At 40.7% G+C, this 20517-nt stretch overlaps 1 protein-coding gene and 2 pseudogenes across 1 annotated transcript in view; all 3 read right to left on the bottom strand.

Annotated features, from left to right (window-relative positions):
- Positions 1–3938: 3938 nt before the first annotated feature.
- Positions 3939–13447, bottom strand: LOC122106227 (annotated as a pseudogene).
- Positions 13448–14297: 850 nt separating this feature from the next.
- LOC122106354 lies at positions 14298–15230 on the bottom strand (annotated as a pseudogene).
- A 1764-nt stretch (positions 15231–16994) lies between these two features.
- Positions 16995–20517, bottom strand: part of LOC122106226 (plakophilin-2-like) — a 29597-nt gene continuing 26074 nt past the window's right edge. The window contains exon 5 of the mRNA XM_042677518.1: positions 16995–17313. Within this exon, the coding sequence (XP_042533452.1) occupies positions 17298–17313 (16 nt within the window). The 3' untranslated portion in view covers positions 16995–17297. The remainder of the gene's footprint in view (positions 17314–20517) is intronic.

The raw sequence follows: 20517 nt of genomic DNA, 5'->3' as shown, positions 1-20517 counted from the left end.
AATGGTAGAATGCTACCCTTGAGCTGAAGAGCTGAGGGACAGCGCCCAGGCCCAGAGTTCAGGCCCCACGACCGGACCCCCAAAAAAAAACAACCAAAAAAAAAAAGCAAGATCCTATTTCACAGTAGTTGATAGTAAGAGAAATGTCTATCTTTGGTCGGATGTGGGGAAATAATTTGCTATATAAAGGAGAAGTAAAGGGGCTGGGAAGGTGGCTCAGTGGTAGAGCGCTTGCCTTGCATGCTTGAGGCCTTGGATTCGATTCCTCAGCACCACATAAGCAAAAAGAAAAAAATATAAAGGAGAAGTAAATATCAACTTTTCCTTTTGGCAGTACTAGGGTTTGAACTCAAGGATGCACACTTGCCTATTCATATACAGGTGACTTACATTTACTAATGAGGCAACAACTGTGCAGTTTTCATCATTTCAGCATTATTAAATGCTTTTCTGTAAAGCCCTGAGATATACTTAGTTGAATTATTTGAATAGTTGAATTTTAGGAATTACATTATTTTTCTTCTGCAATAAGAAACAATGTACCTCTTTTCCCAGAGTAATTAAAGTAAAAAGACAACCTGACTTTGTCACCTGTGACCATCAGTAATGTTACCCCAATAAAAACTCACCAACATTGGGGGCTGGGAAGGTGGCTCAGTGGTAGAGTGTTTGCCTTGCGTGCATGAGGCCCTGCGTTCAATTCCTCAGCACCACATTAGCAGAAAAAAAGGGCAGCGGCACTTTGGTGCAAGTGGTAGAGTGCTAGCCTTGAACTGAAGAGCTGAGGGACAGCACCCAGGTTCAGACTTCAGGCCCCATGACCGACAAAAAAAAAAAAAAATAGCAATAAAAAAAAACTCATCAACATTCTTTGGCCACTTGGGACATTGCCCAATTGGAGGGAACTGTATTTAGATTCTGCATGGTTAGAGAATGCCTAGACCACAGAACTGCTTCAATGCAAGCCATTTGCAAAACAAATCAGGACAGAGTCTGTAGGAGTGGCTTCCATTCTCTGATAAGAGTTCTTTGACTGGCAGACAGATACTTTTGATTTTGGCTGTGAAAAGTCTTTTCTTGATTCTCTGAAGCCTTGTGTTGTGACATATCCATCAGGCCACTGGCAACAGCAAGGCCTGGGGGACACCACATGATCCTCATGGTAGAAAAAGAAACACAGTGAGAACAGCAGCACCCTTTCCAGCATATGGTTAATGGCTATTGGTCTGGGAACCCCCTCTAATGGCCCTGGCAGAAAGTCTGTTTGTTTAGCTCCTACTTCAGGTTCTACATCACCAGAAGCAAAGGGACAGTTGGCTATTAGAGCAGCTCCTTTAAATAATATCATGGACACCTCTTTCTATGGAGAACACGACAAATTTGCTTGATCTTCTAATACCATAGGTGCCATAAGTAATAAAGATAAAACACAACTGGAAGGTGACAAAAATGACACAAGATCTAGGATTGTCTTATGTTGTGAGAATTTTTGCAGTCTGTATCTTAATAGGCCAAGGAAAATTGCTGACATACACATAGTATGTAATATTAGGGTTGCTTCTAAGTTAAATTTTTCATAGGAAAATCTATTTCTGTAGTCCTTTCTATTAGTCTTGTAAACTCTAAGAGTCTCTTCCCCAGGTATTGTTCTACCTGCTGAACCCACTGATCTTGGGATGTTGAGATTAAAGTTGTTTGACGTGTTCACTGAAATATCCACATTTTGGCATGCTTCTTCTGGATTTGCTATGAAATTTGTGTCAGGTGGTGGCAATCATCTTCCTACAATAAGCTGAAGGTAAACTGATAGTCCATCAAAAGGCTGCAGTAACTTGTTCTTCTAAGTGGATTGCCAACATAATGATTTTAGTGTCCCATAATTAGCACAGATCACCTTTTATTCCTCTGGATGTACAGAAACAGTTTTTCTTGCCAGTCCTGGGGCTTGAACTCTGGGCCTGGGCACTGTCCCTCACCTCTTCAGCTCAAGGCTAGAGCTCTACCACTTGAGCCACAGTACCACTTCCATCCTTTTCTGCTTATGCAGTGCTGAGGAATTGAACACAGGGCCTCATGCATGAAAGGCAAGCACTCTGCCACTGAGCCACCTTCCCAGCCCTGTTCACAGGTTCTTAATGCAGAACAATTTTGAGGAGAGTGGGTGACAGTTTGCCACTCCAGACATTGCCCATATGGAAAAAACATTACATAGGCATTATGGTCAGCACATGGCTTTGTATTGCTGCTGTATATATACTAGTTTGTACAGTTGCTTGGATAATTGGAAGATGACATAGACCATGGATCTTGACATTGCCTTACATTTTGGTTTGGACTAATGACAGGTCTATCACAGACATAGATGTGTAAGAATTGCTCTTAAGCCTACCTCAGCAGCCCTTTCTAAACAAGCCCAGAACCCAGAATCCTTTAGTTCTCCAGCCATTTGTTATAGGGAATGTATCTTCACATACCCAGTGGGATATATTGATGTAGCCCAGCCCAACCCAAGGTGATACAGAAAGTTGTGTATATTTCTGTTGCTTATCCAGTACAAAGTCCACCTCCTTTCAAGTTGTTAATGAAGCAAGATTCCCACTGAGATTATAGCAACAAAGATGAGCTGGCCAAGCCTCTCATTGCTCTCCTCACTAAACCCACTGGCAATTCAAGTTTAGTAAATGGCTTTTACAGCTTGTGAGTTTGTTACAAGTCTGCTCACAGGACAATTGGTCTCTTTTTCTGACAGGCACACTGCAGTTACTGCTTGCTGAAATGGGTTTCTTGTCATCACATTATTAGCTCCCTTTGTATTGGCAGCACAGCTGGCACACTCTGCTTATCTATTACATCTGTCATCAGAAGCAGCTGTTTTAGGAGAGCATTTGCCTCTAAAAATATTATTTCCAGATTCCCAAGATTCACAGTGAGTATTATTATTCAAAACCCTTTTTATCCATGGCCCAACATTTTTACAAAGTTCTTCATCTCTGAAACTTTGCAATTTGGAGGTTTGTATACAAGGATATCATTAGGGAATACACTAGAAAAATCTACCAAATGTAAATGTGGACTCATTAATGGCTATGGCAGAGTGTCCAAAATCTGTTAATGTCTCTGAAGATTTAATTACAGTAACGTTTTGCTGTCATCACAAGCTATGGTCAGAAAAACATTTTGCACCATTACTCAAGTGTAATTATGGATATGTCCTCTAAAGATAAGCATAGCTCCATTGATAAGAACAGTTAATGAAGGTATCTGGAAAACACACTTTTTTTAAATTTTTTTTTATTGTGAAAATACTGTACAGAGGGGTTACAATTACATGAGCAAGGTAATGAGTACATTTGGTTTTCCCCTACCATTCCTGCCCTGCCTTCCCATTTCCACAACTACACTCCCCCCTCCTCTCCCCACCAAAGCTGTAAAGTCCGTTTTTCAACATAGCATTTTGACATTTCATTGTTGCAATGGGTCCACCTGTATCCCTATTTAAACAATTTGTTTTTTTTCCTTTCCCTCCCTAAATTATACCAACAATTATATTAAGTGAAGTAAGCCAGGCCCAAAGAAACATAGGTCCCATGGTTTCCCTTATTTGCAATAACTAGTATACGTCTGAGACATTTGGAAAAGGTCTGATAAGGTGATGTTAGGTGAAATGAACCCCAAGATAAGGACACAAGTGTTTTTTTCTTCCTTGCTATTGTTTCTAACATATTTATAAGGTGATTGTTTTGTTGCTTTGTATGTCCCTCCCCCATGGTATAACCCCTGTTTTCACACTTTCTTTCAAATTAGTCTGAGTCTTAGTGGTAACTTCATACATATCAAGATCATCTGTCAATCCATCCCCATGGCCTGCTAATGCTTTACAGCCCCCATGAACATAAATGGAATTTGGTATTTCATCCTACACACTCATGTGGCTGCATCCACCTGGTATACTAGTTCCTTTCATTTCTGGACAAAGCTAGGTGTTGGATGATATATGATATTCCTGCCTGCTGCTCGTAGACACATACATTGCAGAATATCCAGGTATTAGGATCATTACATCTCTCCGGTCCAGCTCCATATATGTACTGAAAGTCTCTCCATAGCAAACTGCTGACCAGGTCCAAGAACAATGGGAGTTGTCCTCCAAGACTGACTTGCATATGTTAAAAGCCCATAATTTATCTGTGATATTGCCATCATTTGTTTCAATTCTGCCTCCACACATTAAAGACATTTTCCTACAAGGCCAGACGGTGTCCCTGTCTCTGGAGAGAATCCCTTGCTAGAGCTCTGATATTACATATGCTCCTTTCTAAATTGCAATTCAAGTCCATTTGAAAAGAACCATAGTTAAGGTATATAAACCAATAACCTACATAAGTTTCCCATGCAAACCTGCTTTCTGTGAAGCCCTAGCTACAGAAGGGCTGAAAGGTTTAACGTTCAGCCAAATCCAGTAGGACTCTGTGGAAGGAACATGCAAAGAGCAATGGGGACCTTGCCAATGATCATTGCAGACACACACTTTTCTCTGGCTATGATCTGGGCTGCTGCCACTGGAATATCACAAGCTTCACCCTTCCAGTATGTATCACACTCACAATACACTTAACTTGTAACAAAGATGCCAGTGGTACACACCCCAAAAACAGAGCAATTGCTAGGGCAAGAACTGATTGAAGACAACATATGGGAACCAGTTAGCTTATAGGCAGCCTCACTAAAAAAGTGTAACAATAACAATGCACAGCCAGAGTTCTGGGAAGATGGCTGAGAAGCTGGAGGCTAAACAAGCTCTCGCATAGAAAGCAGTTTCAGTGTTCCAGTGAACAGTCCTAAGCCAGAGAATCACACCAAGTGTGCCGTCGCAGTAGAGTTAGGCCAGAGAGGAAAAATCCAGGCAAGGAGACAGATCTGAGCACTTGCCAGCAACTGTGCTGTGACTGCAGCGGCGGCGGCTATAGCCACCGTACCTGCAACACAGAGAGTCTGGGACCAAGGAGCCAGATGCAGAGGGTGAGCGGATTCTACTCAACACCAACAAGAACCGACAAGGTGCAGACATCTTCATCCTGCAGTTCGAAGACCAGAGACAACCCAGGAACCAAGACTCGACATGAGTAGAAGCCTGACGTCCTCATTCCTTCTCAGGGAGCAGAGGAGGGAAGCCCACCCCTCCCCAACCCATTACCGGAGATCTCCATCTTTGATACTGACAAAGGCCCGGCTGAGCTGCTAGCTCCAACTCAGGCCTTGGAAGAAACCTAGAGTCATTTGGCAGGTCACAAGAACCTAACTGACCTGCCAGACTCAGCTCCACCCAGGGAAAATTCACCCAGCTCCACTGCCAGCCCCAGGAGTGGCTTTCTTCACTGTGTAAACAGAACCAGAGGCTGCCCCTCCCTTTAGCAGTCTTGATAATCAATTGAAATTCGGTAAACATAAACCCTGAGAATGGCTCCAGGCTGGGCTCTGTGAGTTTCTCACAAGCTTGCCCCCTCAGGGAAAAGCTACTGTTTGCTGAAAGGCCTCAATTTTACCCAGAACCTAGCCTCATCACAGCATCTCCAAACTAGAGGAAACAGCCATCTCCCTCTTTTGCCATACTCATAGCAGATCTCCCTCCCATTGAACTAGCCTGGGAGGAGGATCACAAAATCCTGGTTAAAGCACAGTATTTTTCTGTCTACTCAGACGAACTGACAAGAAACCAACCAAGCCACAGGAAAATCAAACACCACAAGCAGATGAGAGACACCAACAAGAGGCTGGTTACGAACACAAGGGAGATACAGGATCATACCACCCCTCCCAAAAAAAAGAACTTTTTTTTTTGTACCTTTTATAAATTTTTTTGCTAAAACTTAGAAATTCTAATTTTTAATTTTTTCCTTTTTTTAAAAAAATTGTTTTCTAGTAACTTTTTTTTCTTCCTCTTATAATTTTTATTTTAGGGGTATATGTGTGTGTGCATTTTTCTTTTTTTTTTCTTTCTAAAAATTTTTTATTTTGTTTTTTTTGTTTAGCTCTACTGAACATTTGATCTTTTTTTTCTTTCTTTCTCATTCTTTTCACCTTTTCTTCTCTTGGAAAACCTCCCATGCTCCTGGTTTGGAAGGATTAACATTGTGAAAATGGCAACACTTCCAAAGGCTATCTACAAATTCAATGCAATACCTATCAGTAGTCCAACGTCATTCTTCAAGGAAATAGAAGAAGCAATCCAAAAATTCATATGGAACAATAAAATACCCTGAATAGAAAAAACAATCCTTAACAGAAAGAACAGTGCTGGAGGACTATCAATAGCAAATTCAAACTCTATCACAAAGCCATAGTAATCAAAACAGCTTGGTACTGGCACCACAACAGACCTGAGGACCAATGGAATAGAATTGAAAACCCAGAAATGAACCCACATACCTATAGTCACCTGATTTTTGATAAGTGAGCTAAAAAAAAAATAGAATGGAAGAAAGACAGCCTCTTTATTAAATGTTGCTGGCAAAATTGGCTATTCACCTGTAGAAAACTAAAATTAGATCCTTATATATCACCCTGCACCAGAATCAACTCCAAATGGATCAAAGACCTGGGAGTCAAAGCAGACACCCTGAAAACTTTGCAGGAAGGAATAGGAGAAACCTTAGGTCTCCTTGGCACAGACTGAAATTTTCTTAATAGAGACCCAGAAACACAACAAATCATAGAAAGGTTGGACAAATAAGATTGAATGAAGCTGCAGAGCTTCTGCATGGCAAAGGACATAGCTAGCAAGATCAATAGAAAGCCCATGGATTGGGAGAAGATCTTCACTAGCCATACAATGGACAAGGGTCTCATATCTAAAATATACTTGGAACTCAAAAAATAAATCCCCAACAACAATCCTCAAAGAAACAACTGCCCGAATAATAAGTGGGCTAAAGACTTAAGGAGAACTTCTCTGAAGAAGAAATTAGAATGGCCAATAGACACATGAAAAATACTCAAACTCTCTAGCCATAAAAGAAATGCAAATCAAATCTTATCAGAAAAAGAAGAGAACACACCCAAATTAATAAACTCAGAGATGAGAATGGAAACATCACCACGGAAACAACCAAGATTCAGAACATTATAAGGGAATACTTCTCAAAACTTATGCTAATAAGTTTGAGAACTTGACAGAAATGGACCTCTTCCTAGCAAATACTGACATGCCAAAACTAAACCAAGATGAGTTAAACTATCTGAACAGGCCCATATCAAGCATTGAAATAGAAACAGCAATAAGAGACCTCCCAGCTAAGAAAAGTCCAGGACCAGATGGTTTAACAGCGGAATTTTACAAGGCCTTCAAAGCAGAGCTCACACCAATTCTCCTCCAACTCTTCAATGAAATTGAAAGAGAAAGCTCACTACCGAACACATTCTATGAAGCCATCATAACCCTCATCCCAAAACCAGGCAGGGACTCATCAAAGAAAGAGAACTATAGACCCATTTCTTTGAGGAACATTGATGCAAAACTTCTCAACAAAATTTTGGCCAACTGACTTCAACAATTCATCCAAAAAATCATACACCACGATCAAACAGGATTCATTTCAGGGATGCAAAGCTGGTTCAATATACGCAAATCAATTAAAATTATTCATCACATCAACAGGAGCAAGAATAAGAACCACATGGTTATCTCAATAGATGCAGAAAAAGCATTCGACAAGATCCAACACCCCTTCATGATGAAGGTTTTGGAAAAATTAGGAATCCATGGAACATTCCTCAATACAATAAAGGCTGTATATGACAAACCTACAGCCAGCATTATACTCAATGGTGAAAAACTAAAGCCATTTCCCCTTAACTCAGGAACAAGACAAGGATGCCCACTCTCTCCACTTCTCTTCAATCTAGTATTAGAATGCCTAGCTACAGCAATAAGACAAGATGCAGACATAAAGGGGATCCAAATAGGGAAAGAAGAAATAAAACTCTCCCTCTTTGCAGATGACATGATCTTGTATTTAAAGAATCCCATAGACTCCACTCCCAAATTACTCAAGCTGATTCAAAACTTTGCAAAGTAGCAGGTTATAAAATTAACCCCCCAAAATCAATGGCTTTTCTGTATGCCAACAATGAGAAAAGTGTGGCTGAAATTAGGAAAGCAACTCCATTTGTAATAGCCCCACAAAAAATAAAATACCTAGGAATTAACTTAACTAAAGAAGTGAAGGACCTCTATGATGAAAACTTTAAAATCTTGAAAAAGGAAATCAACACAGAACTTAAAAAATGGCAAAACCTCCCATGCTCCTGGATTGGAAAGATTAACATAGTGAAAATGGCAATACTTCCCAAGGCTATCTACAAATTCAACGCAATACCTATCAAAATTCCACCCTCATTCTTCAAGGAAATAGAAGAGGCAATCCAAAAATTCATATGGAACAATAAAAGACCCCGAATAGCAAAAACGCTCCTCAACGGAAAGAACACTGCTGGAGGAATATCAATACCAAATTTCAAACTCTACTATAAAGCCGTAGTAATCAAAACAGCTTGGTATTGGCATAAGAACAGACCTCAGGACCAATGGAATAGAATTGAAAACCCAGAAATGAACCTACAGACCTATAGCCATCTAATCTTCGATAAGGGAGCTAAAACAATAGAATGGAAGACAGACAGCCTCTTCAGTAAATGGTGCTGGCAAAACTGGTTAACTACATGTAGAAAACTAAAGCTAGATCCTTATATATCACCCTGCACCAGAATCAACTCCAAATGGATCAAAGACCTTGAACTCAAAGCAGACAATCTGAAAACCTTACAGGATGGAATAGGAGAAACCCTGGGTCTCCTTGGCTCAGGCCGAAATTTTCTGAATAGAGACCCGGAAACACAACAAATCAAAGAAAGGTTGGACAAATGGGATTGCATAAGGTTGCAGAGCTTCTGCAGGGCAAATGACATAGCTAGCAAGATCAATAGAAAGCCCACGGATTGGGAGAAGATCTTTACTAGCCATACAACGGACAAGGGTCTCATATCTAAAGTATACTTGGAACTCAAAAAATTAAACCACCCAACAACAAATCCTCAAAGAAACAACTGTCCAATAAGTAAGTGGGCGAAAGACTTAAAGAGAAGCTTCTCTGAAGAAGAAAGAAGGATGGCCAATAGACACATGAAGAAATGTTCAACATCCCTAGCCATAAAAGAAATGCAAATCAAAACAACATTGAGATATCACCTCACTCCAGTTAGAACAGCAAAAATCAAGAACTCTAACAACAACAGATGCTGGAGGGGATGTGGACAGAAAGGAACCTTACTTCATTGGTGGTGGGAATGTAAACTTGTTCAACCACTTTGGAAAGCAGTATGGAGGTTCCTCAAAAGACTTCACATAGAACTCCCCTATGACCCAGCAATCCCACTTTTGGGCATTTACCCTAATGTTTACAAAAAAGTCCACACTAAAGCTACCAGCACAACTATGTTTGTTGCAGCATTATTTACCATAGCTAAGATATGGAACCAACCCAGATGCCCCTCAGTAGATGAATGGATCAAGAAAATGTGGTATATATACACAATGGAATTCTATGCCTCCATCAGAAAGAATGACATTTCCCCATTTGTTAGGAAATGGAAAGGCTTGGAAAAAATTATATTAAGTGAAGTAAGCCAGGCCCAAAGAAACATAGGTCCCATGGTTTCCCTTATTTGCAATATCTAGTATAGGTATGAATCAAGCGGAAAAAGTCAGATAATGTGATGTTAGGAAAACGAACCCTCAAATATGTATTTTAAGGTTTTTGTTTCTTTCATGCATGTGTTTCTAATGCATTTATAAGATTATTTCTTTGTTGCTTTGTATGTCCCTCCCCCACAGTGTAACCCTCGCTTTCACTATATTTGATGTCAGTATAACATGTGGAGGAGATGGGGACAAACAAGTCGTTTAAGTATTCAGGTGGACCTGTTGCAACAATGAGAAGTACAAAATGTCATGTCAAAACCAGCTTTACAATGTCGGGGGGGGGAGGGGGGGTATAATTAGGTGGGGGGGGGAGGGGGGAGGCTGGGAAGGGAGGTGAAGCGTAAACAAAGGAGGAGGCTGCAATGCTTGGTAAGAAATGTATGCATTATCCTGCCCATGTAATTGTAACCCCTCTGTACAGTATGTTCTCAAATAAAATAAAATAAAATTTAAAAAAAAAAAAAACTCACCAACATCCTTTGTATATTTAGGTTCATGCATGGTTAGAGAATGCCTAGACCACAGAACTGCTTCAATGCAAGCCATTTGCAAAATAAATCAGGACAGAGTCTGTAGGAGTGGTTTCCATTCTCTGATAAAGAGTTCCTTGACTGGCAGACAGATACTTTTGATTTTGGTTGTGAAAAGTCTTTTTCTTGATTCTCTGAAGCCTTGTGTTGTGACATATCCATCAGGCCACAATGGCAGCAGCAAGGCCTGGGGGACACCACATGATCCTCATGGTAGAAAAAGAAACACAGTCAGAACAGCAGCACCCTTTCCAGCATATGGTTAATGGCTATTGGTCTGGGAGCCCCCTCTAATGGCCCTGGCAGAAAGCCTGTTTGTTTAGCTCCTACTTCAGGTTCTATATCACCAGAAGCAAAGGGACAGTTGGCTATTAGAGCAGCTCCTTTAAATAATATCATGGACACCTCTTTCTTTTTTTTTTTTTTTTTTTGCCGGTCATGGGGCCTGAACTCTGGGTCTGGGCTCTGTCCCTCAGCTCTTCAGCTCAAGGCTAGTGCTCTACCACTGGAGCCACAGCGCCACTTCTGGCTTTTTCTGTTTATGTGGTGCTGAGGAATCGAACCCAGGGCCTCATGCTTGCAAGGCATGCACTCTACCGCTGAGCTACCTTCCCAGCCTCATGGACACTTTCGATGGAGAACACAACAAATTTGCTTGATCTTCTATACCACAGGCGCCGTAAGTAATAAAGATAAAACACAACTGAAAAGTGACAAAAAAAAAAAAAAGACACAAGATCTAGGATTGTCTTGTGTTGTGAGAATTTTTGCAGTCTGTATCTTAATAGACAAAAGTTGCTGACATACACATAGAATGTAATATTAGGGTTGCATCTAAGTTAAATTTTTCATAGGAAAATCTATTTCTGTAATCCTTTTGATTAGTCTTGGAAGCTCTACGAGTCTCTTCCCCATGTATTGTTCTACCTGCTGAACGCATTGATCTTGGGATGTTGAGATTAAAGCTGTTTGATGTGTTCACTGAAATATCCACATTTTGGCAGGCTTCTTCTGGATTTGCTATGAAATTTGTGGCAGTGTGGTGGCAATCATCTTCCTACAATAAGGTAAACTGATAGTCCATCAAAAGGCCGAAGTAACTTGTTCCTCTAAGTGGATTGCCAACCTAATAATTTTAAAGTCCCATAATTAGCATAGATCACCTTTTATTCCTCGAGATGTACAGAAACATTTTTTTTTTTGCCAGTCCTGGGGCTTGAACTCAGGGCCTGAGCAGTGTTCCTGAGCTGCTTTTTACTCAAGGCTAAAACTCTACCCCTTGAACCACAGCACCACTTCTGGCCTTTATTATGTACATGGTACTGAGGAATCAAAGCCAGGGCTTCATGCATGCTAGGCAAGTACTCTACCACTATGCCTCATTCCCAGCCTTACAGAAACATTCTGCTGTGTGCTCATGAGAAATCATTGTATGGCCACTACATGTACAAGCTATACAGTGTCCACCACCAGTTGGACCTCCATAATAACCTAGCATGTCATCTTGATATTGTTTTCCTGTGGGGAGATATTTTACACTGTTCAAACACACTATTATTGATAGAAGTACTATGTCCATTACACTGGCAAGCTTGACATTAGATAAGGGACCACTCATAGTTCTTTACTTTGGGGCAAAGATTGATGTCAAGAATTTTCTCTGGGCTGGGAAGATGGCTCAGTGGTAGAGCGCTTGCCTTGCATGCATGAGGCCTTGGGTCCGATTCCTCAGCACTACACAAGCAAAACTAAAAAAGCTGGAAGTGGCACTGTAGCTCAAGTGGTAGAGCACTAGCCTTGAGCTGAAGAGCTGAGGGACAGTGCCCAGGCCCAGAGTTCAGGCCCCGCGACCAGATACCCTCCGCCCCCCCCCCAAAAAAAAGAATTTTTTCATTGAGCATTCAACAAACCTCATTAGTCCTTGCCAAGACCATTCAATGCAGTGTCTTCTTCCTGCATCACTAGGATAAATGCATAGGGTTCTAAACAATGTCCACAGGTTTTTTTTTTTTCTGCCAGTCATGGGGCCTGAACTCTAGGCCTGGGCACTGTACCTCAGCTCTTCAGCTCAAGGCTACTGCTCTACCACTTGAGCCACAGTACCACTTGCAGCTTTTTCTGCTTATGCGGTGCTGACGAATTGAACCCAGGGCCTCATGCATGCAAGGCAAGCACTCTACCACTGAGCCACCTTTGCAGTCCTGTCCACCGGTTCTTAATGCAGAACAATTTTGAGGAGAGTGGGTGACAGTTTGCCACTCCAGACATTGCCCATATGGAAAAAACATTACATAGGCATTATGGTCAGCACATGGCTTTGTATTGCTGCTGTATATATACTAGTTTGTACAATTGCTTGGATAATTGGAAGATGATGTAGACCATGGATCTTGACATTGCCTTACATTTTGGTTTGGACTATTGACAGGCCTTTCATAGACATAGATGTGTAAGAATTGCTCTTAAGCCTACCTCAGCAGCCCTTTCTAAACAAGCACAGGACCCAGAATCCTTTAGTTCTCCAGCCATTTGTTATAGGGGATATATCTTCCCATACCCAGTGGGATATATTGATGTAGCCCAGCCCAACCCAAGGTGATACTTTCTGTTGTGTATATTTCTGTTGTTTATCAGTACAAAGTCTGCCTCCTTTCAAGTTGTTAATGAAGCAAGATTCCCACTGAGATTATAGCAACAAAGATGAGCTGGCCAAGCCTCTCATTGCTCTCCTCACTGAACCCACTGGCAATTCAAGTTTAGTAAATGGCTTTTACAGCTTGTGAGTTTGTTACAAATCTGCTCACAGGACAATTGGTCTCTTTTTCTGACAGGCACACTGCAGTTACTGCTTGCTGAAATGGGTTTCTTGCCATCACATTATTGGCTCCCTTTGTATTGGCAGCACAGCTGGCACACTCTGCTTATCTATTACATCTGTCATCAGAAGCAGCTGTTTTAGGAGAGCATTTGCCTCTAAAAATATTATTTCCAGATTCCCAAGATTCACAGTGAGTATTATTATTCCAAAATACTTTTTATCCATGGCCCAACATTTTACAAAGTTCTTCATCTCTGAAACTTTGCAATTTGGAGGTTTGTATACAAGGATATCATTAGGGAATACACTAGAAAAATCCACCAAAGGTAAATGTGGACTCATTAGTGGCTATGGCAGAGTGTCCAAAATCTGTTAACATCTCCGAAGATTTAATTACAGTAACATTTTGCTGTCATCACAAGCTATGGGCAGAAAAGCATTTTGCACCATTACTCAAGTGTCATTATGCATATGTCCTCTAAAGATAAGCATAGCTCCATTGATAAGAACAGTTAATGAAGGTATCTGGAAAACACACTTTTTTAAAATAAGTTTTTTTATTGTGAAAATACTGTACAGAGGGGTTACAATTACATGAGCAAGGTAATGAGTACATTTGGTTTTCCCCTACCATTCCTGCCCTGCCTTCCCATTTCCACGACTACACTCCCCCCTCCTCTCCCCACCAAAGTTGTAAAGTTCGTTTTTCAACGTAGCATTTTGTACATCTCATTGTTGCAATGGGTCCACCTGTATCCCTATTTAAACAATTTTTTCCCTTCCCCTCCCCAAATTATACCAACAATTATATTAAGTGAAGTAAGCCAGGCCCAAAGAAACATAGGTCCCATGGTTTCCCTTATTTGCAATAACTAGTATATGTCTAAGACATGCGGAAAAGGTCAGATAAGGTGATGTTAGGTGAAATGAACCCCAAGATAAGGACACAAGTGGTTTTTTCTTCCTTGCTATTGTTTCTAACATATTTATAAGGTGATTGTTTTGTTGCTTTGTATGTCCCTCCCCCACGGTATAACCCTTGTTTTCACACTTTCTTTCAAATTAGTCTGAGTCTTAGTGGTAACTTCATACATATCAAGATCATCTGTCAATCCATCCCCATGGCCTGCTAATGCTTTATAACCCCTATGAACATAAATGGAATTTGGTATTTCATCCTACACACTCATGTGGCTGCATCCACCTGGTATACTAGTTCCTTTCATTTCTGGACAAAGCTAGGTGTTGGATGATATATGATATTCCTGCCTGCTGCTCGTAGACACATACATTGCAGAATATCCAGGTATTAGGATCGTTACATCTCTCTGGTCCAGCTCCATATAGGTAACGAAAGTCTCTCCATAGCAAATGCTGACCAGGTCCAAGAACAATGGGAGTTGTCCTCTAAGACTGACTTGCATATGTTGAAAGCCCGTAATTTATCTGTGATATTGCTATCATTTGTTTCAATTCTGCCTCCACACATTAAAGACATTTTCTTACAAGGCCAGACGGTGTCCCTGTCTCTGGAGAGAATCCCTTGCTAGAGCTCTGATATTACCTATGCTCCTTTCTAAATTGCAATTCAAGTCCATTTGGAAAAAAAAAAACATAGTTAAGGTATATCAACCAATTACCCACAAAAGTTTCCCATGCAAACCTGCTTTATGTGAAGCCCTAGCTACAGAAGGGCTGAAAGGTTTAACGTTCAGCCAAATCCAGTAGGACTCTGTGGAAGGAACATGCAAAGAGCAATGGGGACCTTGCCAATGATCATTGCAGACACACACTTTTCTCTGGCCATGATCTGGGCTGCTGCCACTGGAATATCACAAGCTTCACCCTTCCAGTATGTATCACACTCACAATACACTTAACTTGTAACAAAGATGCCAGTGGTACACACCCCAAAAACAGAGCAATTGCTAGGGCAAGAACTGATTGAAGGCAACATATGGGAACCAGTTAGGTTATAGGCAGCATCACTAAAAAAGTATAACAATAACAATGCACAGCCAGATATTGTAATAACTTTGGGCACAGTTTCATTTCCCCTTGGTTCAGGGACTATCAACTCACTCAGCACTGCTATTAAGGGTGCATATGTTGAATCTCCACTCATTACCTTACTCATGTAACAGTAACCCCTCTGTACACAGTTTTTACAATAAAAAAGCATAAAAAGAATTCAGCAATTAACTCTCAAAGGCTTCACTAAATGAAAAAATTATAGGGGCAGGGTCCTTTTAAACAAATTCAACATGCTGCTGTGACTGTTCAATTGAGAGCTTGAAAAGGGCTAAAACAAATAATCCTGATAATCCTGATCAGTTTCATTCTGTTGTAATTTACATCAAACTCTCTCAGGAGCCTATTAACCAATTTATATAGATAACTTTTGGTGTCATGAAGCAACAGGCAAGACCAGAGCTGTCCAAACAAAAAGACATCGTAAGTCACATGTTCTGCATGTAACCTTCAGTTTTCTTATAGCTTAAATCAGGAAATGGAAAAGATAACAGGAGAAATAAAATTTAATAGTTTATTTTAAAAACACATGAAGCAGTACATTTCAGTGAAAAATATTGATTTACATGATATTCTATAGATGTTCTATAACAATATTTTGTGACGAGGACAGTTCTGTACCCCATTTGTTGTTTTGTAATTCCAGCACATCTCCAATTGGTACACTCATATTTCCTTTTCCCCAAACATTGAGCATTAAGACCCCTTCTCTTGTTTTCAACAATCTGTCTTATTTTCTCATCTCAATATTCCCATCATGGCATTTTAATATTCAAACAAGAAAGTTTACCATTGCTGAAGCAGATTTCAGAACATTTTGACTGTACCCTGAATATGCCAACATATAACCTGAAACGAACATATACAATATTGCAATATCAAGATTTTATCTCAAAATGAAGGTAATACCATGTATTGAAATTCAGATATTATCATATTATGAAATTATTCCATAACATATTTACCATCGCCATCATCAAATAGTAATATGAAGTGATGGCGTTGCTGCCAGCTTTCTTTGTAAAGGAGTTAGTTCTTGCACTAACTTTTGCCTGGGTCCCCTTCCTGGACCCCATAGACTCTTAGATGTCCCTAGATCCCAGTCACCTCCCAGCAGCCTCTGCTCTGTCTGGCTTACAGGTACCCTTTTTTCCCTCCACCCCATTATAATGAAACTCTCATGCCCCAAAGTATCTTTTGGAGGACAGTAGTCCAATCTTTAGATAGTAATGATCTCGAATGCATCCTCTGCTGCTGGCTTGTAGAAGAAAGGGAGGCAGGACTCTTCACTCCAGACTGCAGGCTCATGGTGGGGCTGGATGGCAGACAGCAGTACCACTTGAGACACACCTCCACTTCCAGCTTTTTGCTGGTTAAATGGATATAGGGTTTTCTTGGATGTGTCTGCTCAGACTGACTTCAAACGGTGGTTGTGATTCTCAGATCTCAGCCTCTTGAGCAGTTAGGATCCCAGGGATGTGCCATCAGTGCCGGCTGGGCACAGACTGGCAAGTGCAGACCAGTGACAGTTCTCAGTTGTCTTTCATCAACTGAACTCAATTCTTAATAATAATCCTTGTTTTTAGATATTTGACACTTGGGGTGTAGCTCAGTGTTAAAAAAGCTGGGCTTGATCCCTAGCACCCAGAATACAATAATCTATAATTCTTCTTTTTGCCAATCCTGGGGCTTGAACTCTTGGTCTGGACACTGTCCCTGTACCTATTTTCCTAAAGGCTAGAACTCTATTGCTTGAGCCACAGCAGTCCTTCTGGCTTTTTCTGTGTATGTGGTACTGAGGATTGAACCCAGGGTTTCATGCATGCTAGGCAAACACTCTACCACTAAGCCCCATTCCTAGCCACTCACTGACTTTTTGTTTGGTTTTGTTTTTTAAGAAGTAGTTTTGACTATGAAGATAATCTTGAAATTTTTGGAAAAAGACTTCTGGTGCCATAAAACACAAGTTTATAAAATCTCACTTCCAATTTAAGCTCTTCCAGGTGACTTTCTCCAGAAGTTTTCCAGTTCCTCAAGCAATGACAGTCTGGCAGCCCTGAGACGCCAACTTCTTTTACATGTCTCATCAAATGCAGTCATTACCTCTCCAGGTAAGGTCTCTTCTACTAAAACCGGAATCCCTCCAGGGCAATGACAGATCTCAATCTCCTTTGAAACTGCAGAAATTAAACAGTATTTGGCCAATAGTAGGCATTTAGTAAGCACACAATGGATAATGAAGGGGTTGGACAAGAGCAGGAATCAAGGCCTAACTGTGGTCCAGACCCACTGGACTAACTCCCGATCTCAACTTCACAAAGATAAATGGTTTATAATGGAAGGATAGGCTGTGGGGCTTAATTTCTTCAATGAAAGAGTGAGGCTGTTAGCTCAGGTTGCCTAGACACATTTGTGTTTGGCCTGAAGTGTTTTCCAAAACTCTGAATCTCACTGCTCTTGGGGCAAGCATTTTTTTCTATTCTCTAGTCAGATGGAGCTGACTCTATTCCCCAAGGACTAGGACTTATCTACTGAAGTACCTGCTGAAGGGAATTTTAATTTCTTACCTTTGAGTTTCTTCTATCTCCTGTCCTTTAAGAGAAGAAAAAAGACCAGGGCAGAAGGATAAAAGAATGATTTAGAGGACTAAAGGAGAAATAACACATCTTTGGTAGAAATTCCAGACTTAAAGTAAACAGGCTGAGAAAGAAATCAGGAAAAGAACTGCATTCACAACAGCCTCAAGGAAATATAAATTTAGGCATTTTTTATAATCAAACATACTAAAGACTTCTATAAATCCAGCAAACACAGAAGAAAGAAATTAAAGATACTAGATGATGGCGAGATTTCCCATGTTCATGGATAGGAAGAATTACATAGTGTACATAGCCACATCAGCAAAGACAAACTCCAGACTGAAGGGAATCTTTATGAAAACCAAATGCATTCTTTACAGGTAACAAATTCCTATGAACTATGAGTTGGGGGCTGGGGACTGACATCTGTAATCCTATTCAGGAGGCTGAGAGGTGAGGATGGTGGTATGAAGCCAGGCCCCTCGACCGAAACTTCAAGAGGTTCTTTTTTTTTTTTTTTTGTCGGTCATGGGGCTTGAACTCTGGGCTTGGGTGCTGTCCAACTCTTCAGCTCAAGGCAAGCACTCTACCGCTTGAGCTACAGTGCCACTTCCTCCAAGAGATTCTTTTTTTTTAATTTTTGCTTATGTGGTGCTGAGGAATCGAACCCAGGGCCTCAGGCATGCAAGGCAAGTGCTCTACCACTGAGCCACCTACCCAGCCCCTCCAAGAGATTCTTTTTTTTTTTTTTTTTGGGTCCAGTCGTGGGGCCTGAACTCTGGGCTTGGGCACTGTCCCTCAGCTCTTCAGCTCAAGGCTAGCACTCTACCACTTGAGCCACAGCGCCACTTCTGGCTTTTTTCTTTTTGCTTATGTGGTGCTGAGGAATCAAACCCAGGGCCTCACGCATGCAAGGCAAGCGCTCTACCACTGAGCCACCTTCCCAGCCACACTCCAAGAGATTCTTATCCCAATCGTTTAGCAAAATGTTGGAAGCAGAAGTGTGGCTCAAGCGGTAGAATGCTAGCCTTGAGATAATAAGCAAGTGTGCAAGAGTGAGTCTGAGAAAGCTAAACAAGAATGTGAGGCCATGACCAACACACACACACACACACACACACACACACACACACACACACACACACACACACACACACACACAGAGCCAACAACTTCACCATAAATGACTGAAGTGATAGTAAAGAAGAAAGTTCAAACAATGGGCTTGATACAATGATAAAAATGACTAATGAAATGAGAAGCGATATGTAAACCTGAATAAATTGCAAGAAGACACAAAAAATTGAGCTCAAAGAGAATTCAAGCAATCCACTGATGAAATAAAGAAAACAATGCAAGAGTGAAAGAAGGGATGACACTGTCCTTAAAGAAATACATTCATAACTTCACTCATAAAACTGTAAACTCTCTGTACATCTCTCTTTTATAACAACAAGAAAGAATATTTCACTGGATGTTGGTGACCCATGCCTGCAATCCTAGCTACTCAGGAGGCTGAGAGCTGAGGATCACTGTTCAAAGCCAGCCTGGGTAGGAGTCTCCATGAGACTCCTATGGCTAATAAACCACTCAGAAAACTGGAAGTTGCACTGTGGCTCAAGTATTAGAGCGCTCTCATTGAGCTGAAGAATTGAAGGATAGTGCCCAGGCCCAGAGTTCAAGCCACATGACCATCACCACCAACAACACAAAACCAAAAAAGAATATTGGATTAGAAAAGAAAACAATGAGGATATGAAAGAGGAATTTAATGAAGATATAGAAATCTTGGAGGAAAAAAATCAAACTGAGGGCTGGGAATATGGCTTAGTGGTAGAGTGCTTTCCTAGCATGCATGAAGCCCTGGGTTTGATTCCTCAGTATCATATAAACAGAAAATACTGGAAATGGCACCATGGCTCAAGAGGTAGAGTGCCAGCCTTGAAAAAAAGAAGTTCAGTGACAGTGCCCAGGCTCTGAGTTCAAGCTCCAGGACTGGCAGAAAGTAAGAAAGAAGAAAGAAAGAAGGAACAAAGGAAGAAAGAAAGAGAGAGAGAAAGACAGACAGAAAGAAAGAGAGGAAGAAAGAGAGAGAGGAAGAAAGGAAAGAAGGAAGGAAGGAACTAATTACCTGAGTTATATAACTGTAACTCCTTTGTACATCACCTTTACAATAAAAATGAAAAAAGAAAATTTTTAAAAAGGAGAAAACATTGAAAACACACTATAAATTATGAATGTAATTTACAAGATTATAATACTTGTTGGATTTCATCAAAACACTAAACAATAATTCATGGGCACCGAGGGAGAAGATTAAAGGTATGGCAAGTCTATCCAATAAATTAGCAGAAAAGTTCCCAAGCCTTGAAGAGAGGGCAACCCATGCAGAGGAGGTTTGCAGAACACCAAACAGGCAAGATCAGAGAAACACCTTTAGATATAGTATAGTTAAAGCACTAAATATACAAAAGAAAGAATATTGAAAGCTACAAAGGAGAAGACAAGAAAAGATATACAATGGTAAGCCCATTAGTATAATAGCAATTTGTGTGTGTGTGTGTGTGTGTGTGTGTGTGTGTGTGTGTGTACTTGTGCTTGAACTCTGGGCCTCATAGTCTTGCTTATTAGCCTTTTCTCCTCAAGGCTGGCACTCTACCATTTGAAACAGAACTTTACTTCTAGATAGTAGCAAATTCTATATTCAAGGAGGAAAAGGACAGACATAATCTAAGCCCTGAAGATCATAATTCTCAATTTAGATTAATATACCCAGTGAACCTATACTTCACAATTGAGGAG

Source organism: Dipodomys spectabilis, unplaced genomic scaffold (assembly GCF_019054845.1).
Source record: "Dipodomys spectabilis isolate Male_0828 unplaced genomic scaffold, ASM1905484v1 ptg000039l, whole genome shotgun sequence".
NCBI classification, from domain to species: domain Eukaryota; kingdom Metazoa; phylum Chordata; class Mammalia; order Rodentia; family Heteromyidae; genus Dipodomys; species Dipodomys spectabilis.
Note: the sequence above shows the minus strand (reverse complement) of the source record. Positions and strands in the feature narration are given on the sequence as shown.